The sequence below is a fragment of the Phyllostomus hastatus genome, unplaced genomic scaffold (assembly GCF_019186645.2).
Source record: "Phyllostomus hastatus isolate PE091 unplaced genomic scaffold, TTU_PhHast_1.1 phas_contig_148, whole genome shotgun sequence".
Lineage (NCBI taxonomy): Eukaryota > Metazoa > Chordata > Mammalia > Chiroptera > Phyllostomidae > Phyllostomus > Phyllostomus hastatus.
Genome location: NW_025333607.1, coordinates 12,320,328 through 12,348,314, shown reverse-complemented (window position 1 = coordinate 12,348,314; position 27,987 = coordinate 12,320,328). Strand labels below are relative to the sequence as shown.

The 27,987-nt window shown below is 48.6% G+C and overlaps 1 protein-coding gene across 1 annotated transcript; it reads right to left on the bottom strand.

Annotated features, from left to right (window-relative positions):
• Positions 1–92: 92 nt before the first annotated feature.
• ACBD3 (acyl-CoA binding domain containing 3) lies at positions 93–27,967 on the bottom strand. Its single transcript, XM_045817448.1, has 8 exons — positions 27,517–27,967; positions 17,191–17,332; positions 16,423–16,563; positions 13,597–13,755; positions 11,737–11,911; positions 7,947–8,133; positions 5,545–5,829; positions 93–2,199 (listed from the first exon to the last, which is right to left on the bottom strand). Exons 1-8 carry the CDS (start codon positions 27,800–27,802, stop codon positions 1,988–1,990), a joined length of 1,587 nt encoding a protein of 528 aa, XP_045673404.1. The 5' UTR covers positions 27,803–27,967; the 3' UTR covers positions 93–1,987.
• Positions 27,968–27,987: the final 20 nt, after the last annotated feature.

The window sequence follows — 27,987 nt, the reverse complement described above, 5'->3', positions numbered from 1 at the left end:
TTGAAACAAAAAAGGTCATTTAAAACATTTCTTCTTGTCCTACCCAAGTGAAGAAATGCAGAGAGGAACTGTATTAATGAAACATCAACAAGTTACAGATAAACATTTTAATTGATTAAATATATTATCTTCAAGATCCTTTTGAAATCGAGTTTGAACTGTGCTAGTCAACAGCCAAAGGCAGCATGAAAGTTTGAACCCGGAACATTCTGACGTGGCCACGCAACAGGAACCACTGCCACCTGACGTGACGAACACCGCTCCCAAGAACAATGGTATTTTTAGAAGGTAATTCATCTTAACATGTGCAAGGACAGGTCTGTAATCAAAGGCTGGGAGAAATATATATTAGTGCCTGCTTTTTAAAAGTTTATTTTACATTTTAAATACAGTATTTAAAAAAAAAAAAGCCAGGAGGTGCTGAGCCCCGTGGTTTCACCGAGGGACAGCCCGACAGTACTCCGCTGTAACAGTGCGGACACCCGTGAGCGGAGACTACGGAACCCAAATTAAAAAAAAACAAAACACAGATTAAGCACTTCTTAGGAAAAACAATCCAGTTTCTAAACGAGAGAGAACAGTTAGGTATGTACAAAACCAGGTATTAAAAAACAGAAACGCAGCACACAAAACAAACAGCCCCTTCCTGAAGTAGTGAACTGTAGAGACTGCAGCTAATCAGTGAAAACCCTCCTACGAGAAGTGATGATTGGAAACTTGGAAAATCTAAGTATTTCAGTAACAACATAGAGTAACAACATACGTGTGTATTGCCATCTTTGTCATCTGTGTTCTATCTGGACTACGCTCCCTTCTGAAAACAAGAATCTCTAGGCTAGTCAATCACTTGTATGTATTCAAGGCAATTAATGAACCCATATCTGTTTTCAGTAAAGAAAACAAAGGTGTACCTCCTCCCCTTGATAAAGACTCAATACAGATTAAAGCTATAAAAAATTTAAGCACGGGCATACGCACTTCCGATCCTCTCCAGGAAGCAATTCCGGACGGGAACCGTGCAGGGTCGGTGTCTAAGGAGTAACATTAAAAATGGACTGTCTCTGGCAGTGATTGCCGTATTAGTGCGATGTTACTCTTCATACACTGAGTTCTATTTAAATGATTTTGTATACTTTTATCCAGTAGGTGGCAATTTGAGTTTACAAAATCCCTAACTATATGCTTGTGTAGAAAACACTTTCAATTTGAGATGCTCTGTGAAGCCAAACAGAGACAAAAGTGAGTGCATTTTGCTTTGCTAGCGGTGGCATCAACACCAGATGCAGAGAAAAGGACCACGGGCTCGTGGAGGCTTGCTTCCACGGTGTCTGCGGTGTTCCACGCAGTGACACTGCAGCCCCGTTTGGACGTTCTGTTTTAAGATGATCTCAGAAAATAACTCTCTGTAACATAACTCTGAACTAAATAGCTGTAACCCAAAGCAAAAAACAATCTGGGTCATTCACAACCAGATTAAATTGAGGCAATTTCCCACCCCTATGATAATCCATGAGGTCTCAAGTTTTTAAGTTTTAAAAAATGGGGATCTTCAGTGTCAGCTGCACCTCATGTGGACTGTAACATCGGGTTTTCAAACGAGATAGGGCCCTGGAACTGTGAGCTCTCCTAAACACAGCAAGCAGGGAGCAATAGACTAACCTAACCATTAGCCAGCTGGGGCCGACCTTGGGATGTTTATTTTGGAGACTTGAAAGATTTGACATGTAGCTCATTTTACTTCAGTGTCCACTAGTGACTCTGCCGGTCAGCACCCAAGGGCTGGATGAGTCTGAGGAATCCCTTTAACCCCAAAGGATTAATGCTCAAGAGTCTCAAGGAAAGCCTGGTTCCCAACGAGAGTTCACAAACCATCGGACCACAACCAGCGGGTACACACTGACCGCCATGCTCCACCAAAGTCAAAAGAAACTTCCAGATTAAATGCCGTCTTCTGCCCAACCCGAGACTCCAGACTGCAGTAACATCTTTATCTAGTGTAATAGACTCTGTAGTAGACTGACTTTGACCTCCACAAAGAGTAGGAGTTGTCAAACTTGAGGAGATAGACTCCTCTCCCTGGGTATTGGTGGCTGCCCGCGTACACTTCTTCGTGACAGTCCCGCCGGTACACAGGCACGATCTCATCCAGCAGAGGCTTGCTGGCGTTCTTTTTGGCTTTCTCTTCACTGCTGACGTTTTCTGCGAGAAAGAGCAGAGACAAGTCATGAACAGATCTAGGAAAACCACACTGCACCGAGCACTGAATCGCCATCCTTTCTTTCGGAAACTTCTCATTAGAAATTCACTCGATCCATTCTACGACTTACTGCTTTCAAGTGTGCACTGGCTGGGCCGCGGGCTCACTCACTCGCACACCTGAGAGCCACTGCTACGTACCTAGTACCTAGCACTGCCGGGGCCCTGGGAGCCCAGGGGTGGGCCCTGGGAGCCCAGGGGTGAGCGTCTGGTGGTGGAAGCGGCTGCAGCCCCACCCCCACCTGCACCCTGACCACTGCTCTGATTGCTGAGCCCACTCTCTCCTCCCACGTCCATTCGGTTCCCAGCTCCTCCCGAAGGAAGACTCTCGCTCACCTGAGCAAGACCACAGAAACCCCGCTCCCCATCCTCGACAGTCTGGAAGTCCTCAGTTTTAGGATGCAAGGGAACCTGCGAGGACTGCTATTTTCTACCCAGCTTAAGTACAACAAGTAAAATGAGAAAACCACATGAGAGGTAGGCATTCAGAGACACTCTAAAATTTCAATCATTTTCACTGGGTTTGTGTAGCCTAGGGATGAGCCGAGTGACAAAAATATGAGCTCTGATTCCAGGTTTGCCCCAGTTAACAGTTTTCTGAACTATAATGATATGAGGCTGGGGGAAAACACCTCTAGGAACCTACAGGAATGAGAAGATATTAAACAGAAACAGCCTCCAGGGAAACAGGTCGAGGGAATGCTCAGCATAGAAGACCAAAGACCTCCAGGTTTATAACAGGCAGAGTGAGTCGGTGGCCGAGGTGGCTGTGGTGATGCTCGTCTACGGCCACCGCCAGGGGTTCACACGAGGGAAGTCTGCCCGGCTCCCAGAGTCTAGGGGAGCTTAAGGTGCTGCGATAATGAACTATCTATAGTGTGCACCCTGGAACACCAGGTAGAAACTACAAATAACGCTGTGTCACTGGCTCATTAGTTATGACGCACGGACCACAGTATGACATATGCCAGTGACAATGGGGGAAACGGTGCAGGGGAGGAGGGGGTGGGGGGTCATGTGGGGACTCCATGTATTTTCTTGGCAACTTTTCTTACAAGTCTGCAACTATTCTAGAATAAAAAGTTTGTTTAAAAAAGTAGACGACACTTATAAACAGGCCCAAATCAGCTCTGCCTGATCACAGCAACACTGGAAATCTCATGCCCTTCCTTCACAAACGCCATACACGGAGCCATTCAAAATGCACACTGCTGCCTACGGGGATATCCATGCAACTGGTTACTGCTCCATTAATTCGAGATCCAATTTTTGTTCAAAATCTGTAAAACTCAAGGTTACTAGGATAGATGAACAGTGCTTCCTTCATCAATTTAAGCAAAGACTCAGAACCTGGAAGCAAGATAGAAAAGGGGAGAATGACAGGAGGAGGATGGGGTACCACCCACCCACACTCCTTCAGAGAAAATTAACCCCTCTGTCTTTCAAGGCCTCATGGGAAACAACCACAGCAGCAAACAGAAACACTGGACTCCTCTCCCATCTGCCCGAGCTGAAAGGATCCCCACAAAACACACAACGTGGACGAGACGTGGTGGCCCGTGGCCTCGATGAGGCCAATGCGTGGACCAACAGTCTGTGAGCGGCATCTCCCATCGAGAGAAAGTTGTGCTCGCTCCTAGCAAATGGTTCTCAGGAGCAATAAATGCTCACTGTGGTTGCTGTTAAAGGAGGTTTTAATGGGTTAGTTTTGGCTGCAAGTTGTCTTTAGGTTCGAAACAACACAAGGACAGACAAGCCATCTTCCATCTGGGGGTGTTACAGGTTCAGGAGGGCAGGGCTCTCCCCTCTAGACCAGTTTTGGACCCCAGCCCCTTCTACCAAGGCTCCTCCCGACAGCAACAACCCAGAAACAGTAACAGCTAAGGGCTCAGGCTAGGAAGTAACGTCCTTTTCGAGGATCTCCAGCAGGCAAGCCAGGAGAAACACACTACCTACTTCCGAAGAGAGACTTCTTCTGTGGTTCACAAAGCTCTCTGCAAACACGATAATTTGTGCTCACATGCGCAAACTCTCCTTGCAGACACTGGTGAACAGCCTGGTTTCAACGAGCCCTGTGACGCACGAGAAAGGCCAGCCCAGCTCAGTCCCTGGTCCTGATGGCACGGAGGGGCCCCTGCTTGGCTGGGGTTTCTCTCCCACCTCTTTTGTTTTTTCACGCTGGTGTTTTTTCCCCTCTGGTTCGGTCAGTAGTATGTGCGGATAACCCTTTACCTTGCTGCTGGTGCTCAGAAATAAAGGCCACAGGAAACAGAACGCCATGTAAGACGACGAGCTCCTAGACGACAGTGGCCCGGGGTGTCCATACAGGGCCCCAACTGTGGCACGGTGTGATGACCACACCGTGTCGCTCCACTGTGTATCTCCACAGCTGGCATTTAGCCTCCCTCCACACACCTCCGATGACTCCCTCCCTCCCTCTTTAAATCCAGCTAATGTCCCCGCCCAGCCGTCCACAGGAGCAAGCAGGCTGTTCACCAGGTGCCTGAGAGCGAGTGCCCAGAACCGAGAGTGTCCGCCCCTCCTCCCAGCCAGGCCCTCCTCCCCGGCTACTCGGCTATTCGCAACCGGGGCCACAGATGCTCAGGCGCCTCCCAGGCACAGTGGCTCCAAGTCCCAGGTCCCAGCTCTCTAGCTAGCAGTGTGAAGGAGACCAGCTTCTCAGTACATGAAGCTATACATTTTATAACCTACTTCCTAGGCCAAGATAGTCTGGACTCTCTTTGGAAACAATTTTGTCTACTAAGAGAAAATAAAAAATTACATTTTAGTAAAACAGGGAGGAACAAGTGACAAAAAAATTTCTTCAGGTAGGATGTTCTGGTGAATTTCTGTATTTACATTTAAAAATTTTAGAATAATGACCTAATGACCTAATGACCTAATAATGACCTATAGTTAACATCAGAGTAAAATTTAAATAAATTCCAAATTGGCAGAATTTCTTACTTTCTCCTTTGAAATTTGTCAAAATGTCCTGGCACACTTAGCTTTTCACACACACAGGGCTGGAGGTAAAATATTCAGAAAGCAGAAAATAAATGGCTACAAAGACCCTGGCATTCGAGAAGTTCACGTTCAGGCACCAGTCCCACGCAGAGGCTGGTCTCCCTCACAGCCCTTCCAGCCCGAGGTCCCGCTAACGACCGGTGTGACCTCTGCCGGTGACGCGCCCACAGGAAGCACCTGGCTGGCCGCCCTCCGACCGCTGCTGTTTTTTGCCAACGCACAGCCCAGCAGCGACCCAGCGCGCGCACACGACGGCCCTACCTTCCTCCTCCTCCTCGTCGTCGCTGGACTCGCTGACGTGCACGCTGACGGCAGTGTTGGGAGAGTCTGTCCATTCAAAATACACCCCGAACCCAATGTCATAGCTGTCTGTGGCGAACTCCCAGAAGAGGTAGGACCCTTCTTCGTGGGTGGGAACTCGGACAGTGACCACTTCTCCTCGGCCCACCGTAATCACGGAGTCCGCGTCCTGCCGAATCTTCTCTTTAAAGTCTTTGATCTGGGGCCGCGTCCACATGGATGGAGCTGCTACTACCGGAAGAGATTCTAAAGACAACAGGAATGACAAAAGCTAGAGGATGAGCCTTCACCGGTGGGCAGCAATACTTGCAGAGAACCACCTGCCCAGCTGAACTTGGGCACCAAGTTCAACACAGTCTTCCCCAGATCGTGGACTTGGAGGAACATGAAAGGCCTGCCCAGGGAAGTCTCCCCGAAGTTACCACACTGAACAACGTCACGGGTATTCAGAGGTCACCACACCGCTTCAGGTCAGATAAGTGATCCAGAATCTTAGAAGTGGTTTTTCTTAACATTCTAATTACATGTGGGGATCTAAGAATGGCCCTGGGCACTTCCTCACTGGAGCCTTGCCAGTCTTTATCCTATCTGTAACAAAGTAGAAAGACCCAGACTCAGAAAGAAATTCACTTTTTGCTGTGGACAAAGAAAGCTGGGCTCCGACTTCGGTCTCTGCTGGAAGGAAGCCTTGACCTCTCCGTGCCCCCCAGTCCCAGCAGCTGTTCTGAGGGAACTGGGAGAGACAGAACAGCTCAGGTGGGACAGAACTGCTGGGGACTCGGCAAGGGGGAGGGAAGTCTGGTTACTGGGCAGTGTCCACGTGCACAGACCACTCCACGCGTTTTCCAGTCAGTCACAGAGCTTTGGGCAAAGGTTCATGTGAAAATATTCACAAAGTGTTAATAGGAAAAAGGAGGGGGGAATGTAAGTCAAGGCATTTCAAGGTCTTTTCTGAAACTATTCTGTTACTTGTTCTAAAAAGACAAGGATCTGAAACCCCCACCCCATCACTGTCCCTGGAATGCTCTTCTCTTCTCTCTTCCTGAGTTGACTCTTATTCTTGTTTCAGATTCTCAGTTCAAGTGACCCCTCCCCAGGACAGCCTCCGGTGACAGACCTCTCTGACCAGGTCACACCAGAGCGCACTTCTCTCCCCACCACAGGACTCACTCACCAGGGCCACCATTTACGTGTGTGTGTGTGTGTGTGTGTGTGTGTGTGTGACTCCGTCTCACCACCTGGCTGTGAGTGCACAGAACATCTCCAACTAGTCACTGAATGAATGAATCAGCTGCCCATCAGAAACCAGTAGACCTCTAGAAACGCTAAGCCATCTCCCTGGGTAACATGGCACTTTAGTCTCAGAAAATTCACTGCAGTGTGTGGCAGCCAGCCTCCAAGACAGCCCCCAGGAATCCCTGCCTCCGGGTGTTCGTGCACTTGTGGAGTCACCACCCAAAATGTGTTAAGGCTGGCGCCTGTGACCCATAGAATGCAGCAGCAATGCTGATGTACGCTTCCAAAGTCAGCGCATAAAAGAATAAAGCTGCTTCAGCTTTGTCCACTTCTTTAAAAAAAAAGATTTTATTTATTTATTTTCAGAGAGAGGGGAAGGGAGGGAGAAGACAGGGACAGAAATATCAATGTGTGGTTGCCTCTTGTGCATCCCTCACTGGGAACCTGGCCTGCAACCCAGGCACGTGCTCTGACTGGGAATCGAACCGCCGACCCTTTGGTTCACAGGCTGATACTCAATCCACTGAGCCACACCAGCCAGGGCAGCTTCATTCACTTTTAGATCCTATGCTTGGAGGGGAGCCAGCCACTGTGGTGAGGACACTCAAGCAGCTCTACAGAGAGGCTTCTCCAGGCAAGGAACTGAGACCTCCTGCCAACAGCCAACCCCCACCTGCTGGTCAGCTGAGGAAACCCTCTGGAGGCAGAGCCTCTAGTCCTAGTCAAGCCTTCGTGTGACTGCAGTCCCAGCCAACACCTCAAACGCAAGCTCAACTGCGTAAGGGACCAGGGCCACCAGCACTCGGCTAGGCTGTTCCTGAATTCTGACCCACAGAAAGAGCAGGAGGCAAAAGTTCGTTATTATTTTAAGCCGCAAAATTTGGGTGCAATTTGTCACACAGCAACAGATAACCAGTATCTACAATGAGACAACCCTAGGTGTGCGGCGGACATCTGATTTGCTCCCCTGCACTATTCCAATGGGTGCCAGAAGCATCAGATTCAGACTGTACAGAGTGAAAATGCATCCAGCCCTCGAAAAACTGTAACTGCTCTCAGAGATAGTTAGCCTGACCCCCTGACCTCTGCCTTCGTGGAGTCTGAATCGCGCCATCGGGACGCCGTACCTTTTGGTCCGTTTTCCAGGGCTTCCTCTGCAGCTTCGGGCTCCGGCTCCTTGTTGGGGCTGTCCGTGTGCGGTCTGGCCTGTCCGTTAACCGGCATCACATCGTTTGGTGCAGCTGCGTTCACTTTCGACGACGTCGGCAAAGCAGCCCCAGCCACTGCTACTTCCTGTTGCTTCTGTAACGCTGCCTGCAAGTCAAGGAAAAGTGCAGACACGCTGACCAGGAGGGCTAGCAAACGAGACATCTGCCCTGCACTGCGTTCTGACACGTGTTTCCACCCTACCCAAGCCTTCTGCTACAAGAAATTACTAGTACACTTCATCGGTTTTTATCCTATCCACAATGGGTAGTAACAGAACCCACAGCTAAAAGTGACACAAAATCAACAGGGATGAAAAACTAACTGAAAATCACATTTTTGTTATCTGGGGATCACTAGAAAAACTAACAAAGAAAAATTAAGTAGGTAGAAACAATCAACTCAAAATAAAATTATTAAGGGCAAAAACTGACCCAGTAACATTGTTCCTAAAATTCAGAGAAAATCTTGATAAAATTCAGGTGTATAAAATTTGAATCAGGAGAATGAAACTTGGTAAAAACCAATGGTCACAGAAGAAAATTCACAAAGGCAAAAGCTGTAATTGGAAAATCTGATATTGGCCCCCAAAGCAAATAAATCAAATATGGACAATTACACCAATATGGACAAAAAGAATCAATAAATTAAATTTTCAATGTAAACTACAAACATAAAAATTCTTACCACAATCAAATTGAAAACTGTTAATCATATTAAAAATACTGTCCTCAGAATTAAATAGGGTTATAAAATGGATCTTGAGATCAAAATACCTTCTCAATGAAAGTTCATCACTGTTTACATAATTATAATTAAAATATGTATATTCATGAAGTCAAAATGGGAGTAAAAACATCTTAATCCCAAAGGGCAATTACTTTGGGATATTCCTCTCTTATCTCAAAGATGATAATAGATATGATTACTACTAGAAACACTGAAATAACCCTAATACCTTCAGTAACTTGGAGGGAAACTTTAAGTTGAATTATACATATGGAAAAGTATACAAATCCTAAATGTACAGCTTGATTATTTTCCATAAATCAAACACACCCATGCAACCAACATGCAGATCAAGACATGAGCTGTCCCTGGCATCCCTTTCCACGCCCCCCCCCACCCCCACCTCCGGGAAACAACTATTCTGACTTGTAACACTACAGGCATCCTTGCCTGTCTTTGAACTTTATACAGATGGAATTATATAACATATGCTCTTTTTTTGTGTGTCTGTCTCTTTTCACTCAACATTATTTTTGTGAAGTTTCACCTACAGGATTACAAACTGCATTTTGTTTGATTGCCTTGCTGCAGAATATTCCATTGTGAACGCAGAAAACTCATTTATCCACTTTACTGCTGCTATATAGTTGGGCATTCAAGTACAGCTCTTTAAATATAAGTGAGCCTATGTTTACAACAGTAAAAAATATGTACATATGGAAAAACGCCTTTGTAATCTCATGGTTTAGGGATAATGACATATTGTGGCATATCTGTACACACCCTTCACTTAACTTACCACTCACAAACCAGTTACGTTAACAGCAACACGGCGCTCTGCTGCCAGGGCAGGCTAGTAGCACACGGAAGATTTTAAATACCTTTTCCCAAGGCCTCGATTCTCAGTAATTTTCATGTGAGCTTTCTAGAAAGAGTACCACCTTCCAGAAACAGTGCACACAACCCAAACAAGTCAGCACACTGGGGACACTGCTGCACGACGGGAAATGACGGGAAGCAGAACGAGCATCTCTGTTGGTGATGAGCCGGCCCGTCAGGTGTCCCCTCCCCGACCAGCCTTTCCGGGAGCTGTGGCAGAGCCTCCTTTCCCTGGGACCCCACTGCCCGTGGGTGTGCACTGATTACACATAATATGGAGATTGTAATTATTTACACACATCATCTTTCTTTTATACTTTGGGAAGTTTTTAAAAGCACAGAAAGGTACGAGGAGCAGTGTAACAAACACCTATGTAACTATGCCCCCAAGTTAACGAGGTGTTCGCATTGTGTCATTTCGCTCGGCATTCATGTAAAAATTAATACTTTATGGGGCTGAAGTTCCTTTTGTTCTCTTTCCAGCCCCTTTCCCGCTCTCCTTCCAGAGACAACCGATGGATCGGACAGACCGAGGCTGAGCAATGCGATCTAAACCACGGCCTCCCAGCTCCGTCTCAGAGCTTCTCAGGGTTGCCCTCCTCGACTGACTTTTCTTTCATTAAGTGATGGCAACCAATAAACGGGAATGTGTGGGAGCTATCTCATTAAAAAAATCATCTCAATGCCCATCAGAGCAGCAGAGAAAAGGGAGTGATGACGCTAACGTAGAAACAGGCCTTGGAGTACAGAAAGGAATCCCTCAAAACCACCACAATGTCCTGAATAAGCTCTGGGCTGACGTACTTTTCCCCTTCTCATGCTCTTTAATGGCTCACTAATGTAAAAGACTCAGAGGAAAAGGTATCTGAAGTAAGAATATTAATTTTCAGCCCTGGCTGGTATAGCTCAGTGGATTGAGTGTGGGCCTGTGAACCAAAGTGTCACAGGTTCGATTCCCAGTCAGGGCACATGCCTGGGTTGTGGGCCAGGTTCCCAGTTGGGGCCACGTGAGGGGCAACCACACACTGATGTTTCTCTCCCTCTCTTTCTCCTTCCCTTCTCCCCTCTCTAAAACATAAATAAATAAAATCTTTTAAAAAAATAAAACAAAAAAAGAATATTAATTTTCCAGGAATTTAAAGAGCTAGGCAAAACAACAAAGATTACTTCATTTAACAAGAAATGCTGAGCAACTAACTATAAGGTAACACTTTTCTTCACTCAGGTTTTCTGACAGGTGTTAAATGCTTTATAAATGAAAATTACTTTAGTAAAACACAGCCAGATTAAGTTTAAAGAGGCATTTCATGCCTCTGCAAGATGTACAAAAGATGGTAAAAGGAGTTACCTTCCAAAGGTAGGAAACACTTTCACAGAGTAGCTAGTTCTCATTTTATCCCTCTGATGGTCCTGTGGGGACAACAGGACACGACCCAGGATGTCACATCCCTTCTAACCGACTGGGAGAAAAGGCAGAAAAATCAGAGCCGTTGGGAACTTGTCTGAGCTTGGACTGGATAACGGCCAAGGCGGGACGGAGTCCGGGGTCCCCGGATCCGCCTGCTCACCCGCACCAGACACGGCTGGGGGAGGGCACTGGAGGGAGACCACCGGTGTGTTGTGGGGCAGCGCCGTCCAGCTCCTGTACTTCACGCAAAGGTCAAGGTGGGCCCAACCTGGAGCTGCAGAGCCAGCCGACGGCTGTAGGGGACGACGGGGTCCTCCCAGTGGAAGCTGTCCGGGCCTGTGACAGTGCCCTGCCCGAAGGACGTCCCTGAACTCACGCTAGTGACCCGAGTCCTCCTGGTGCCAGGACCACTATCAGAATCGACTTCAGGCTCACTGGAGTGACACTCGGTTCACACAACTCCTGAACACGCCTGGGACAATGTAACAGTGGCCACATCATCTGTCACTTTAGGAGCGCACATTTTCTTATATAATTGTCAGCATGACACTGAAGTTTCCCTTAATAAAGGTCACCTAAGAGTTACTCTATACCTGGGAGGCTAATGCAAAATTCATTAGCAACTGTTAAAAAAGAACCTGGGCTCTGAGGAAACTGAATCCTCCCCGGGCCGGCCGCTGGGCTGTCCGCCGTACCTGCTGCTGTGCGAGCTGGACCTGGTACAGCTGCTGCATGTACTGCTGGTAGTGCTGCTCCTGCAGCTGGCGGATGAGGATCTGCTGCTGCTCGTAGTTCCCCGGGTACTGCTGGGCGGCGTACTGCTGGAACTGCACGGCCGTCTGCGAGTTCAGGGCTGCCATTATCTGCTGCCTGGAAACAAGCACACGCACCCGTCTGACTGCAGTGGACTGGTCGTGATGGAATCAAGTGTTCTCGCTACGTACTTTTCTAATGTGTGACTCTTGGAAATGACCAGGCCAGTAATGTACGCTGATCAGCATGTGCCCAGGCCCAGAAGAAAGACTTAAGGAAATAAACTCAGCCCCTAATACTTCACCACCCAGGGTTTCCAAGGAAAACGGGCTGGAGAGAGGGAATAGTGAGCACACCGCCATCAGGACCACGGTCACCGTCACATCACGAGCCTCTCCGTGCCCTGGGTGCCCTGGCAAGGTGCCGGCAGTGCTGGAGGCGCTGCGCTGTCCCGCCCACTCTCCAGCCGCCCTCGGAGGCAGGCTGCACAGGGAGGACACGGAGGCACGGTCACTTGCCAGAGATGCCCTGCCCGTGGACACATGCCGGGGCCAGCACTGCAGCTAGGCAGACCGGCTCCAGCCTGCCCGAACCAGGACGCAGCAGAGGAGGGGCTGTCCCTGTGGCACTCGGCTGTTGGCCGGGGCTTCTCTGCCTCCACACGTGACAAGCAGCAAGAGGCGGATGACTGGCTTAAAGATGTTACAAGCGGAGGTGGCCCTGATAAGAATCGATGAAGCTGGTGAGGATGCCAGGGCTCCCAGCACTCAGTTTTAGGCCTGCCTCAGAAAGGCACGCTGAAAATAGCACCTGGGCACACTGCGTTCAAAGGCACTAACTCCCATGAACCATTACGACTCCCTCACTTTTTGTCACAGAGGAACCACCACATGCCTGAGACATACGAGCAACTGAACAGGGACCTCCAAGCCATCTGCTGACAGGCGGACAACAAAGCAAAGCCTCACCCACTCCAAACAGACGGGGCACTGGGCCCATCCCCCCAGAGCTGCGTTCCCGGCTTCTCTCCCGAGGAGGATAAGGCCCTGGGTGGGGCTGAAGCTTTCCTGAGGAACGACTCAGAAATGAGGAGAAATCGGCGTGCTCCAGTTCAACTCGTGTGCCCTGCTGCCCCGAGGGCCCCAGGCCTTCTTCCCACCGTGTTTCATGGGCGTCGGTCCCTTCCTCCTGGGCCCAGAGTGGCTCCTGGAGGAAGCAGGAGCCCCGAGACGGCCGCTCTCACAGCCCTCGCAGCGCTGGTTTCAGCTCCCAAGTCCTCCACCGGAGGACACCCAGCGCAGGTGACCCCGCCCAGACTCCCTGTCCTGGGAACTGGAAACTGGGTCTCTCGGAGGCCAACCTGTCTGGCAGGTGAACGACAACAAAAAACTCCTACATCCAGGCTGGCCTAGCCTGTGTGGGCCGAAGAGGACACAGACAGTGTGCAGAGAACGGGAAGACTAAACAGAGGCACAGGCTGAGAGGCAAAGACGAGAGGTCATGTGGACCCCGAGACGGGGAGCAGGCGACATGCTGTGCTCCTGTCCCAGTCCCTGGGCTGGGGAGCACATCCAACACCCTTCCAGTGCATTCGCTCCTCCTTCTGCAACCAGATGACGCTTCGGATGCAGCCTCTTTGGCCACAGACCATGGGCGTAAACAGCCAGTGGCTAATGCCGGCCTTTCTGCCAGCCACACAAACCGTGCCATCGTTCGAAGGCACAACACAATAAAAAGTCAGTCCCACACCGTGGCGCCCCCCACCCCCGCCCCCGCACACGTAAGCCACACTGCGCGCTTACTTCTGCTGCTCCAGCCGCAGCCTCTCCTCCTCCAGCCGCCGCCTCTCCTCCTCCTCCCGCCGGAGCCTCTCCTCCTCTTCCCTCCGGCGTCTCTCCTCCTCCTTCTGCAGGCGCTCTCGCTCTTCCTCCTCGCGCCTCCTCCGCTCCTCCTCCTCCTTCCTACAGAGCACAGGACAGAGAGAGTGAGCCCTACACAAAGAACCCTGTTTAAAAATAACTTCAGACTTTATTTTACAGGGAAAACAGACACAGCCTTTCGGAGAAATATGGAGCAGCATCAAAACCTGAAGTGCATACACTCCTCCTACGGAGTCGACCCCACAACCCACGTGATCCCAGCAACAACAATCACGGCTGCACGGCAAGAGAGCCAGTGTCCATGGGTGAGCTGCTCCTCACACGGCGACGACGCACCCACGCCTCGCACACGCGCTCCTCGCACACGTGCCCACAGCACCACTGGCTTTTCCCTCCTACGACCTGCTGTGGCTGCGATCCCAGCTGTGCGATCAATTTAGCAGCACGCCCGCCTCACCCGCGGAAGGACCGCTACACCAGGGCGGAGACGGCCCACCTCACACCACCCAGTCCCCAGGGCTCAGCGCGGTGCCGGAGAGCACACCCGGCCAGCGGACTGGGAGGGAACTGAATGGCCCACCCCGAATGCCATGCAGCCATAGAGGAAGGCTAGCACGAATGGCCTGATGTGTAAAGACACCAAACGTATTTGTATAACAAAAACAAGCAGGTAAGTACGCAGAGAAAGGTCTATAAAGATACACCTTGAATCTGGCAATTATTCTCTATGGAGAGAGGAGTGACAGTAAAGGCAAGGTGGGAAGGAAGGTTTTAAGTATGTGCCACATATACGGAAAATAATTGCTACAGCACGTGTGTATTATTTCTGAAATTAAAAGTAATTGTAAAGCTTTTAGTTAAGAAAGAGAAGAACACTCGGAAACCAAGGTGCAGCCCGTGCCCAGCTCTCCCCTAGCCCACAGCCCCTTTGCCAGGGAGCGCCTTCCTGGTGCCCCCAGTGCCGGTGGTCACGCAGGGTGGGGCGGAGCACCGGGAGGCCGAAGGCGGCATGGAAGAGCAGGTTTCTGAAGAGTCTCAGAAAAGACGCTATTCCTTGGTCCTACTATGAGCAACGTCTGGGTCACCCCCTCTTCTCCCCTAACTCCTACTAAGTCATTAACGACACCTGAACTCCAGCCCAGACACAAAATACAGTAATAACATGGCCTACTTTCAGTGCTTCACAGCTGGTACACAGGGCAAGCTGCTCCACAAGCCAGTGCTTAAGCTTTAGGAGAGAGGAAGTCTAGTCTTTAAATGCTTTAAAAGAATCCTATGTCAACTTAATCTAATGAAAAAGTATATTTTTAAAAGGAAAAATGCAATTTTAATGCTGAATAGTAACTTAACCATCAACTTCTCCTTAGCAAGGACCGTGAAGAGCAACACCTCATCGGCCCCGCATTGCCCCACAGCGGTGGCAGCGCGGAAATCGGTCTTCCCGCAAAGAAACCCCACTCCTCTTACAGGAACCCAAGCTTCTCCTCTGAACAAAAACAAGCTTCGAAGATGTACTAAGCTACTTCCTAAAAAATCAGTAGGTTTATTTATAAATGTTATAAACTAAACACTACTGAAACTTGTTCATTGAAAAAAAAAAGAAAACGTATCACGCTGCTCCCTATCCTCTGAACAGGAACCAATTACGCCCGGCGGCCTGCTGTAAACACACACACGTACGCACGCACGCACGCACGCGCGACCGGCCGTAACACAGTGGCGGAGAAGTCCGCCCTCCCGTTAAAGGGGCCCTGACCGCTGCACTTCCGGGTTGTCGTGCTGCCTTCTGGGACTTCCGGCTGCTCCCGCACTACCAGGCTACTTTCCCTTCTCACCTATTATTTCCATTCAGGTTAATGTGAGAAACCGGAGAACCAACTGTTTTTAAAGTGTAACATGATCTTAGGAAAAAATAGGTTTTATAGCAACATATTCATTATGTAGAAAATTTAAATATTCAAAGTTATTGAAAATATAACCTCTAGACAAATACGGTGGTAACTATAATTCTGCTGCACTCACAACCATGACAGAGAATCCCATAGACACAAACAGTGCACTCAGCAGCACCCCCACCCCCTGCCCCTGGAGATAAGGAATAAGCCATCTGGAAGCCAGAGGCTATATGGCATGTCTACAGACTGACATGTAGCACAGCTGACAACCATGATTCATACAAAGTATGAATATTCCAGAAACTCAAGGGAGACAGCCACAAAGGGTGTGTTAGACCAGAAGATAAGGAGGAGAGGGTGGTAGACTTTATGATGCTTCTTCAAAAATTTAATGAAATGAGCCCTGGCTGGTGTGGCTCAGTGGACTGAGCACCAGACTGCAAACCAAAGGTTTGCAGGTTCGATTCCCAGTCACAGCACATGCCTGGGTTGTGGGCCAGGTCCCCAGTAGGGGGCACATGAGAGGAAACCACACATCAATGTTTCTCTCCTCTTTCTCCCTTCCCTGCTCTCTAAAAATAAATAAATAAAATGTTTAAAATAAATTTAGCGTAATGACACGAAAGGAATGCTACCTAATGGATGGGTGGTTCCTCTTAAAGCTACAGTTGGACAGGGGCGGCAAGCCCCTCCCCAAACTCACAAATACCTGCTCGCATTGGGAAGTTTGAGCAATCGCCATCACTGGGGATCTGAGGGAAGCTGGGACACCTGATCGAGAACACTCCATAAAGCAAAGCATGAGTATACTGGGCTGTACAAGGACATAGGGTTTCGTGCCCTTAAACGTCACCTTTTTTTTTCTTGCTCTTCCTTCTCTATTTTGTGGGACGCAACGTACGTTGAGAAGAGATGGCAGCACCTCGTTAGAAGCTTGACAAACTCCACCATGGCGTCCTCTTTAGACATGTTCCCCAGGGCTGCCCACTCTCTCCTGCAAGGAAGAACACCAGGAGTCACCTCCTCTTCTTAACAGAAGGAGAATGAGACTTCAGTAAAACCTAAATATGAACAATTCTCAGTCATTCCTAAAATAAAGAATAATTCTAGTGTAAACAAAAGGCTCAGAACTTCAAGTTTCAACAAGCATGTACTGATTTACTAAATTAGGTATGCCATGTACAATCCAAACTTACTTCATGAACAACAATGTAACTGCACTGCTGACAATTTCCGTACTGGCAAAAGCATATCTAAGTTCTGTTTTACTTATATTTCAGCCTTAACTGGAAAAAACAGTCAATGTGTTCTTTCTGTCACAGCTCCATGTCCCAATGAGGGAATCAATCATGACGAATTCTAGATGGCTGTTTTAAATATTATGAGGGGAAATCAAATGAAGCTGTGCTTGTCTTAGGTTCATAACCAGATGAGTAAGCTTCTTCCACAATATTTAGCCGTAACAAAAACAGATAAATATCTGAAGACTCCAGAAGCTGCAAGCAAAAATGCTTGTTTCGGTTCTAAGCTAATAAACCAGTGATTTACATCTTAACCAACTTATGTTGTCCCAGTTTCAACAGTAGTCACGCTAAATTGGCTCCACAGCACGCACGGTTACCTCCTGTCATTCCCCAGCACGTCGAAGAAGCCAACCTCGGGACACGTGTCTGGGTTGTATGGGCCCAAGAGAACCTGCTTATGCAGGGCCACAAGCTTCAGTTTTTCTTCATAAGTTGGATGAAATGCTTTGCCATCTTTTTCTGTAAGAAAAAAAAAACACAAAGAAAATAATTAGCACTGGGAAAATAAAAAATTTTCCGCACTGTATCCTGAAGTTTTGCTATCAAGTATGTTACAAACTGCCTGTGATAGATATAAACACCATTACGGTGAGATTTTTTCCCAAACAGTAAATTTTAATAGACTTTATGCTGAATTAAAAAAACAATGAAGCCAAGTACCAATATTTATGTTAAAGCTACTACAGAGAACTCAGTAGTCAAGCTACTAGTCAGGCACACACATACAGGTGTAACACTGACATCTTGCACACATACAAAGCATGTTCAACAACCATCTTAAAAGTTTTTTTTTTAACTTCTCACCCAAGGTCATGCTTATTGATTTTGGGGGGGGGGGGGAGGGAGAGAGGGAGAGGGAAAGAGGGAGAGAGGGGGAGAGAGGGGGAGAAAGGGGGAGGGGGGGAGAGAGAGAGGGAGAGGGAGGGAGAGAGAGAGAGAGAGAGAGAGAGAAATTGGTCGGCTGCCTCTCACTCATACCCCAAATGGGGACCAAACCCATGACCTTTTGATTTATGGGAGGATGTGCCAACCAACTGAGCCACACCAGCCAAGGCAAAAAAGTTTTTTTAAAAAACCAGCTTAGTATCAACCCCTTTCAATATGACTGTACCTTTACTTTGAAAGGCTAGATTCAAAACACATCCATCCCACTGAGGCAGTAGGATGTGGCAGAAGGGGCTTTGGAATCAGACAGCCTGGGGGTACACCTGACCTCAGACACTGCCCAGACGCAGAACCACAAACCTCTCTGACCCATCAGCAGAGTAGGGCGTCTACTGCTGCTTCGGAGGCAACAGGCAATATCAGTGACAGTAAGTATTTGATCCTTGCCCTTCCTTGGTGTTACGGTTAGCTCTGACAGGTTTCCAATGGGCAACTAAGAGTGAAGTCAGCTGGACCTGTGAAGACCTAACTGCCAACATTCAAACGTAGTATGAAACATAAAAAAACCCAAACAATCCAATTTAAAAACAGGCAGAGGACCTGAATAGACACTTCTCCAAAGAGGACACACAGATGGCCAGTAGACATATGAAAAGATGCTCTTGTCACTGAATTATCACAGAAATGCAAACTAAAACCACAATGGATATCACCCCACACCTGTCAGAATGACTGTCATCAATAAATCAACAAACTGGCGAGGGCGTGGAGAAAGGGAACCCTGGTGCACTGCTGGTGGGAATGCAGACGGGTGCAGCCACTGTGCAAAAGAGTATGGAGTGATCTCGAAAAATTAAAAATGGAACTGCCTTAAGACCCAGCAATTCCACTGCTGGGATTATATCCGAAGGAACCCAAAACACAAATTCAAAAGAATACGTGCACCCCTATGTTCACTGCAGTGTTATTTACAATACCCAAGATTTGGAAGCAGCGCAAGTGCCCATGGGTAGATGAGTAGATAGATAAGAAAGCTGTGGTACATTTACACAGTGGAATTCTACTTGGTGGTAAAAAAGAAGGAAATTCTATCTTTTGTGACAGCATGGATGAACTTGGAGAGTATTATACTAAGTGAAATAAGCCAGAGAAAGACAAGTACCAAATGATCTCACTTATATGTGGAATCTAATGGACAAAATAAACAAACAAAAGAAAACACAGTAAAATAAAATCTAAGAAGCGGGTTCTCCACCCCCGGCCCCACTCTGTCTGGCCACGCGGCAGGCGGACCGCTACCTCGCCGGACTTCAGTGGCGGTCTAGGCATGCGCTCGGGAACACGAGTCCCAGCTGCTCCAGGCGGGCGGGAGGACACCAGGCTGGGAGGAGAAGGCAGGACTGGGACAGAAATGAAACGGAGTGCTTCCCTAGTAAATGGTAAGCCGCGCCCCCATCCTCCTTTCCCCAGATATATGGGATGGCTATTTTTTATTTTAAATTTCATGGTGCAACTTGACTTTTTAAATTGCTTTGCTCTGCATTTTGGTAAAAAGGTCAAATGAGTAGATCATAATACGTTCAATTTCAGTAATCAGTTAAGATTCTATGGCATACATGGCAGGCATAATAATACCAGCCCCCCCAAGCCGTCTACATCCTGACCCCAAACCCGGGGAATGTTAGATTACACTAAAAGGGGAGTTAAGGCGGCAGCTGACCTTACCTCAGACGACCCACGTGGGCCCAATGCAATGCCAAGGGTCCTTACAAATGGAAACAGAGCAAGGGTCGGAGGGAGACCTGAAGACGTTATGCCTTCTGCTACCTCTGGAGGTGGAACAAGAGGCCGTGAGCCAAGCCCGCGGGGGTCTCTAGAAGCTGGAAAAGCCAAGGCAACCGATTCCTTCCTGGAGCCCCCAGAAGGGACACAGCTCTGCTGACCTCCCCCCTTTTTAACCCAGTGGTGTTTTAAGCCACTAAATTTCTGGTAATTTGTTACAGGAGCAACAGAAAACCAATACAATACACAAAACACGTTTTCCCAAGCAATTAAAAATAGAAATGGCTTCTACAATAGATTTTGTACTCATTTAAGGTGTAAGCAGTTAACTTTACAGCCCTAATAAGACAGCATATATAATCTAACAGAGTATTACAACCACAGTGACCAAGCCTTGCCAAAGGCTTGCCAAGTAAAATTAAGTCCCTTGCACCTGAAATTAATCATACACAAGGTTATTAGTCTCACACCTTAATTGCTAGAGTAGGTTTACGGAGAAATCGTATTTTCTCCTTTTGTCTGGAGGTAAAGGATGTAACAAATGATTCTGATGTCCCATCCAGCCTTTATCTGAGGAAACAAAAGCCATAAAATATATGGGTTGGAAAACATGTTAAAGACAGGTGACTGAATTGCACAACCAAAGCCCCAGTCATTTGTCATTGGATATGCGATATAAAAAAGATGTAAACTGTAACATGAATAACCTAAAATGTGAGGGAGGGAGATACAAAAGTACAGGATTTCTGTGCGCTGTGGAAATTATGAGCTTAAACTGGTAGAACTATAAGACGTTCTATATAAGCCTCACAGTAGCCACCCCTCGCCCCAAACCCGTAGTAGATACGCACACGGAATCAAAGCGTGCCCACCCCGGAACTGCTGACCTGTGCCTGAACACTTCCTAGCGACGGGAAACTCGCTGTCCCAGAGCAGTTCCCCCGTCGCCAGGGAGCTGTGGGTTCTACTCCTTTACTCTTGAGTTCAACTCTCTCATTGCTATCTACAGGATCACTTCTCGTCCTCACCATTAAAGGAAACGCATCTGTCAGATCAGACCTCCCGACAGCCACACGACACCCACCATGTGTGCCCTGAGTTCTCTACCCCCTGGGCTGAGTGTCCACAGCCTCCCCCCCACCCACCCCCAAACCCCAGCTCGGCTCTGTACTAACTTCGTAACGTGGACAGACGATGCCACCTTCCCGAGCCTCAGGGCTGCTACCAGTGAAGTGGAGAAACTACCTTCTCCCGGGGGCTCCTGTGCAGGTTGGGAATAACAGGCCCTAAAGTCCTGATAGCACCTGCAGGGCAGACACGGGCTGAACAGCAGCCCGAGAGACAGAGGGCAGGGACCTAACTCCCCCAGTGCACACGCGGCTCTCTTCTGAGTGAGCTCCATCTGTGTCTGCCCTACAGGACGGGGCTGCAGCCTGAAGCCGTACCAGGGGCCGTGTGAGCTGTGCAGAGGAAGCAAGGCCATCTCCCCCCCACCTCCGCACCCCCATCCCAGGGACCACGCCCTCATCCGTAGGGACCTTAAGGACCGTAGGGACCCTAAGGCCACCCCTGCAGCTAAAATCAGACCTGTTTTCTCCCATGGCCCTCATCACGCGGCTGCCTCACAGGGACTACAGTTTGAATAGAATCCATTCTAACATTTTAGAAATATTAAAATTGAAATCACACCTCTCCCATACCGGGCTGAGAAAAAACACGACTGGTGAACTCTTATACCAGCTGCGAGAAAGTGTAACACGACGCAGCATCACTGCGTCGGTGGACATAAAACACTGGAAACCGCCCCGCATGGACAAAGTGCTCGATAAAAGTTGACTTCCTACCCCCATGGAGCCTACACGCTCCCTACCAAATTTCTGTCACCTCTTCAGCCGCAGAATACCAACTTCCTCGCACGCTGCTACGAGTTTACAGACGGAACTTCTCAGAACCCTGACAACCCCCAGTGAAGGAAGGCCAAGTTTAAATAACTGAGCGGCAGGACGAGGAAAAAGTGCTCTAGGTGCTTCCCACTCCCAAGTTGGACCCCTCTGCGCTGAGCCGGAGTGGCTCCCACTTCAGTGACCGCCAACAGCAAACAGGGCAGGGGCGGCCACCGAGTACGCTCGCCTTGGGAGAGGTCTGCGAGCCGTCCACTTGTGACCTGCGCATTGGTAAATGCAAGGCAGGCCTCCGGCAAATGTTAAAATCATTTAGATAAAGTACACACACAAACATATCCTTGAATACAGTCTTCGCACTTTAGTTCGGCTCAAATTGAATATAAACTAGCAAACTAAAAATTCAGATGTTTACGAAGCAGCGCTGTTGTTGGCAGGTACGATTTTCTTTCTCACACACGTCTGAGGTTTGTGCACCCTCCTATACTAGCGTGCACTACGTCTAGAGAGGAAGACAATAAGAGGGGAAAAAATAAACTCAAAATTTAATAGATATTCAATGGTAACAATTAAACTTGAAATCACCTAAGGCTGCCACTTAAGTCCAGGAAGCACACACTAATTATATATGTTACCAAAGGATAAATTACAGCTGCCCAGTATTTTAAATCACTAATGGGGGAAAGTAGCAACTTGAATGAAATCCGGCATGCCCCAGCTTTTCAGGGCCCAGGGTCGTGTGTAATTCCCTTGCCTTCCTTTGGCGCCTAAGGGAGGCGCCTGGGGCACGTGCACCTAAGTCCCGGGTTCCTTCTGCACGGCCTGTGCCCTCCTGTCACGCACTGACGCTGAGGTCGTCCTCTCTGGCTGCCACTGGCCAGGGCACTGATGTGCAGCAGGATTCTTTAGTCACCAACGGCGACCTTCCCACCAACAGGGAAACTACATCCTCAGGATCGGCCAGGCCGACGCTCTGGCTCTAAGGGTGTGGCTATTAACATGGAGACAGAAGACAAGAGGACTCTCTGAAACCCCGAGACCCCATACAACACCTCCATGGAGGAGACGCCCCTCAACGCCACTGACCCCTTCTGTGAGAGGGGCTACCCACCACCTCGCCCCAGCCAGGGGCCAGTCCCTGTGGGCTGGGGAGGGGAGGGAACCTGGGGATGGACATCTTGTCATTTTTTCCCTTCTTTTTCCCCTTTGAATAAATGTCCCTTTTTGAAGTAAAGAGAAAAACCATTAACGGGGCCATTTATGAAAGTTCTTGTAGATGTTTACGTGTAAGGAAAACAAAAGGAAATGGAACCGTTTCAGCACAACCAGACGCGCTTACCTCCTTGCTATGAGTAACATAACCAAGTGAAATCAACAGCAAACACAGCAGAAACCGAGTCCGAGACTGAAGTTCCTCAGCTAGTTTCCTTCTACCTATCATACCCCCCAAAGTACTTCCCTCCCCCTCCCCCAGATCTATCCACAGCAAAGGCACGGCAATAATGACCAGTGCAGCAATGGGCGCCCAGCTCCTAACACCCGAGTTAGGGTTCCTCTCGTGTCCCATCCCACCAAACGGAACCACGTCTCCTTGGGCACGTGAAGATGTACGTGGCGCAGCTCAGCACACCCGGCAGTACGGACGCCACGGGAGGCCACGGACTAGTCCTGTCGAAGGAACTCAGAAGCCAATCTGAAAAGGCCCCACTTTCTAAAGATGCTACACTGTGAGCATCAATAGTAAGAGCTAAAAAAAAATCAAGTATGTTTAAAGCATGAGTACATATGACATTTTAAAAACTGTCACTTTTTGAGGCTGTTAGAGACACTCATTGTTTTGGAAACTGATAACTAAAAGGAAAAAGCATTTACCTTTCCTATTTGAACAGAACCCCCCCCCCAAACCACACAGTATATGAGGGAGAGTATTACAGTGAAGGAAAGACAACCAGAACATCACTATTTTTTAATCCCCAATGAAATTAAAGCACGCCCATTTTCAATTTGCAAGAGCAAAAAGCAATCATCAGGTTAGCGAAGTGCAGGCCTCCCCAAGGTCCACTAGTGAGTCCACAGGAACCGGACTCCGCATTCCGGGGTTTCCGATGGGCACGCACTTCAGCCCTTCCGCGGGGATTCCCGCCCCTTCCCTGCCAACGCCCCGCCCCCCACCCCTACAAGGACTGTTCCAAACCTGCCAGCACTGTTGTGCAGAATTCAGAACAGAAGCTTCTCTCGCGCTTTACTTTTCCAGATATCTGAAGTGGTTCTCAAAAAAGTGATCTTGTATAAAAAACCAAAATGAATTTTTTCATTAGCTCTTAATGTTTTCAAGTAAATACAGGGTCTGGCACAAATAACATCTTTTTTTTTTTTTTTTTAACTACAAAATCTTTCCTTACAAAAGCAGAAGCATGTAATCCTGTAACCCAACACTATCACACTCAAGCACACCATGTGACGTTTTAGGTGAAATGTTCAGACTAAAACTATGATGCCATTACCCTACCAACCACACTCAAGCAGGTGGATCTGCTTGGACCCTTCTGCTGGGCCCTGTGCATTAAGTAAGTTCCAAAATGTGATGAGGCTACAGGCCAGGACCTTGAAAATACCTTCCTCAGAACATTGCCAGAACCCAGGGTCCCTGCCTGCTGCTCACCTCTTGTTGGGGGAGACCCGTCTGGAATCACACAGACCTGGAACCCACCCTGCCTCTTGCTACAAGTAACTTGAGTGGCCTGGGGCACGATCCTCGGCTAAGAAACCGGGCCAACACCCTCACCGAAGGGCTTGCGGAGGACTAAACAAGAAAGTGTGTGTATGCCCGACTTTTAGTGAACATCTGCTCAATAACTGGTGGCCATTACTACTCCGGAATTTCACGTTAATGCAACCATCTACCAGCTTAATGAGATGAGGTAATAAGGTGTTAGAGGAGGAAAAAGTCACCCCTACGAACTCTAAAATCAAAAATACAACTCCCCAAGTTAACTGCATCCAAAAAGTATGAAGGCTACGATAAAGCCAACCAACTTAGTACTTAACCCAGAGGTAAGAAAACCAGCTCACTCTCGCTAAGGGCATTGAACCACCTTGCTCCTCGCTCTAAAAGCCTTCCAGGGCTCCTCACTGCGTGCTGACAAAAAGGCCATGTACAAGGGCACTCCAGCGGGTCCAGGGTCGGAGGGCTTCCGCCAGCCCTCTCCATCACACCACTCCCTCCTACCTGCCCCGTCCCGGACCCGCGTGCCTCGCCCTGGGCCTGGCTCCGGGCCTGTCCCCCACGCTCTCCCCCACCCTCTGGAATGGCGTTTGCTCCCTGGATCCTCCACAGTGTCCTGCAGTTGTCACTGGGTCTTTCAGTCCTCCTCTGGCCTCTGAATTCCTTACAGGCCAGCAAAAGGGAAGGTACTGTTCACTCATGGCGGCAACCTAATATGAAACTTCACATATAAAACTCAACAAGGTCTGAAGTTTAGGTGGTGAAATGCTGACTTACATTTACTTGTATTTTCATCTGTTACTTTACTTTTACCTTCGTAAGAGTAAAAGGGCAAGTAGCAGACATAACGGCCTACGAGCACTCTGACGGGAATGGAATGAGAAACAGGCTTCCCGACTCCCAACCCAGGTTATTTTCAACAGCAAAATACCCATGCTCTCAAGATTCATATTTATTCCACTGCAGAAGATAAAGTGTAATGTAATTTCCAACTCTTGTGAAACGCTAGTACAAAACCATGAAATAATGTATTGATAAGAATGTCAAATATTACACAGGAAAAATTCACACATTAAGACAAAATAAAAAAACAAACACACACACACACACAGTCAGTCATAGCCCTGGCTGGTGAGGCTCAATGGACTGAGTGCCAACCTGCAAACCAAAAGGTTGGCTGGTTCGATTCCCAGTCAGGGAACATGCCTGGATTGCAGGGCAGGTCCTCAGTCCTGGAGCCCACGAGAGGCAACTGATCAATGTATCTCTCACACATTGATGTTTCTCTCCCTCTTCCTCCCTACCTTCCCCTCTCTCTGAAAGTTAAAAAAAAAAGTCATTAACACATTACTCACTCCACTTCCCATAATTTTCTTACTGCTTTTAGCTCCTTCCTTCCCCCTTCCTCAAAGGCATCTCATGTACCAACAATAGCCTCCTCATCGCTAGCTATGCAATGATCCATGCAGAAAGGCAGCCTTTCGTGGCTTTCTGCTATTTCTCCTTTTAAGTACTTGGATATTGCTTTCAAAGCCTAACTCAGAAAGTGAGTGAACAGTACCTATCCCTCTAGCTTTTCCATCTAAGGTCACTGGTAGATAACTAGACCCTCAAATTACAGGTTCCCTGAGGAGTCCTACCGCTCAGCAAAATATTAGGTTTGGACCATGAAATCATAAATCTGAACCATCGGATTTCATTTAATCCAGCTCCACATATATAAATAGGCAGAAAATGAGTCTAGAAGAGAAAAGGTAATTGTCTAGGTGGTATCCAGGGCTTCCTGACGCCAAAGCAGTGCTGAGTCTACTGCACACTATTTAGCGTTTTAATTTTTCAAAGAAGATATTAACTTCTATTTTCAAATAGGACAGGCTCAGAAAATGAAGTCACCCTTTTTTTTTGTTGTTAGTCAAGTGGCAAAAGCTGGGGTTAGAAGTTGGTTCTTTTCTATTCTTACACACTTCTGGTATAATATACTTTAACCTTATTGAATCTGGAAAAGTAAGTTCTATGAATAAAAATTTAAGGTAAAACGTAGTTATAAGAATTGTGCAGAAGCCACCAGAATTTTATGTTAAGTGACAAGAATTCATCACTACAGGAAACGGTAAGTTCAAGGGTCAAGTGGTCCAAAGCCCGCCAGCCGTTTCCACTTTTCCAAGCGAGGGAAGGCATACAGGGCTGGGCTCACTGTGCAGTGATGATGAATATTTCAAAGGTAAGCTTTTAACACAAAGTGCAATGAACGTGGAATGATCAACTGTTCTGGAAAATTAAAAAAAAAGAGACTGCCATTAGTTCACACACAATATTTTGAAAAAAGCAAACAACCTTTGTGTGTGTCACTACATTTAACTACTCAACTTCAGCTAGTAAAATGCGTACTCCAAAAGATATGCCCTCCACTTAACGTGTCAACACACTGTTCTGGAACCTAGCAACCACTTTTAAAGCCGCATTTGCGGATGTCTCTCCTTGCCCATCTGGCCCACGAGACCTAGCTATCTCTAAGGATCAAACTAACGGTCCCTCATCAGTCTTTCCCACTGCCAAGATCATGTGACAGGTATGACCACCATTTGACCAAGTGAGTCACCCAATTAAACCCACACACCACAATCCTGCTCTAAGGCAAAAGGCACTTTACAATTAATTCTGCGAGGAGCACAGATGACACCTTTAAACCTTACTCCGGGAATTCAGTCTTGGCATATTGCTTATAGGGTAAAATTTTAACCTTCTGGAAGTTACTAAGACATAGTGGGTACCCCTTCTCTTTCGAGTTTGACAAGCCGGAGGGGATGTGTTAGCTTAATACTTCCTCCGCTCTGCCACATCAATGCAAGGAGATCAAACCCTATTCGAGTGTATGGTTCCCCCGGCTGAAAAGAGTATGTAGGAACCTATGGGCAGACTTCTTCCACTACGGGAAAAGGATAAAAATCGGTGGGTGTGATGTGCCAAGCCAGAGGAAACAGAAAAAGGAATGCAGCGGTTAAAAAAAAATTCTAGAATGGGATCCTCTGGGAGAGAGAAGGCTCATTCTTCCATCCTGGCTCACGGAAACCCTAGAAGCTAAACCGGTTAAAATGCCCCGGTAACCTCGGGAAGGCGGGACTCGGACGACAAACCAAGGTTCCAGGCCCCTCAAGGGTGTGACCCAGACCCAGTGGCCAAGCTTGTAGTGACAAACTTCGGGTACCCCCAAGGACGGAGCCCTGCTCCGGTGGCCGCGGCCCGGTAAGGTGAGGGTAAGACTGGTCCAGTCCCCCTGGGAGCCACAGCCCGGGCCGGGCTCCCGCGGCCGGGCAGGGGTGGCGGGGAGGGGCGACGCCGGTCAGGCTCACCTTTGAAGAAGCGCAGCGCCAGGCCGTACAGCTCCTCCAGGCCGAAGCCCCAGCGCTGCTCCAGCCACCGCGCCTCCTCCGCCGCGCCCCCAGCCGCCGCCTCCCCGGGCTCCGGTTGCTTCCCGGCTGCGCCAGGGCCCCGGCCGGCCCCGGGAGGCGAGGGCGGCGGCAGCGGCGGCGGCAGGAGCGGGGCGCCCTCTGCACCGGGCCGCTCCTCCGGGTCCGGGCTTAGCGTGAGGCCGTCGACGGAGACCTCGAGTCGCTCAGCGTTCAGCACCGCCGCCATCTCCGGCTGCTGCGCCTCCTCGGCGGGGACAGGCGGCGGCCACGTATCGACTTCCTGCTGACCTCTGACCTCCACTTACCAACACCGGAATTTCCGGTGCTGAGAAGGCTGCAACGCTCCGCGAAAGGAGCCGAATCCCGGCGCCCCGCCCCTTCAGCACCTACAGTCGGGCGGGCTCCTCAATC

Coding starts and splice junctions, on each gene's coding strand:
- ACBD3 (XM_045817448.1), bottom strand. CDS start 27,802: ATGGCGGCGGTGCTGAACGCTGAGCGACTCGAGGTCTCCGTCGACGGC. Junction 17,333..27,516: donor GGCGCTGCGCTTCTTCAAAG/GTGAGCCTGACC, acceptor TTTTTCTTACAG/AAAAAGATGGCAAAGCATTT. Junction 8,134..11,736: donor TCCAGCTCGCACAGCAGCAG/GTACGGCGGACA, acceptor CTTGACTTGCAG/GCAGCGTTACAGAAGCAACA.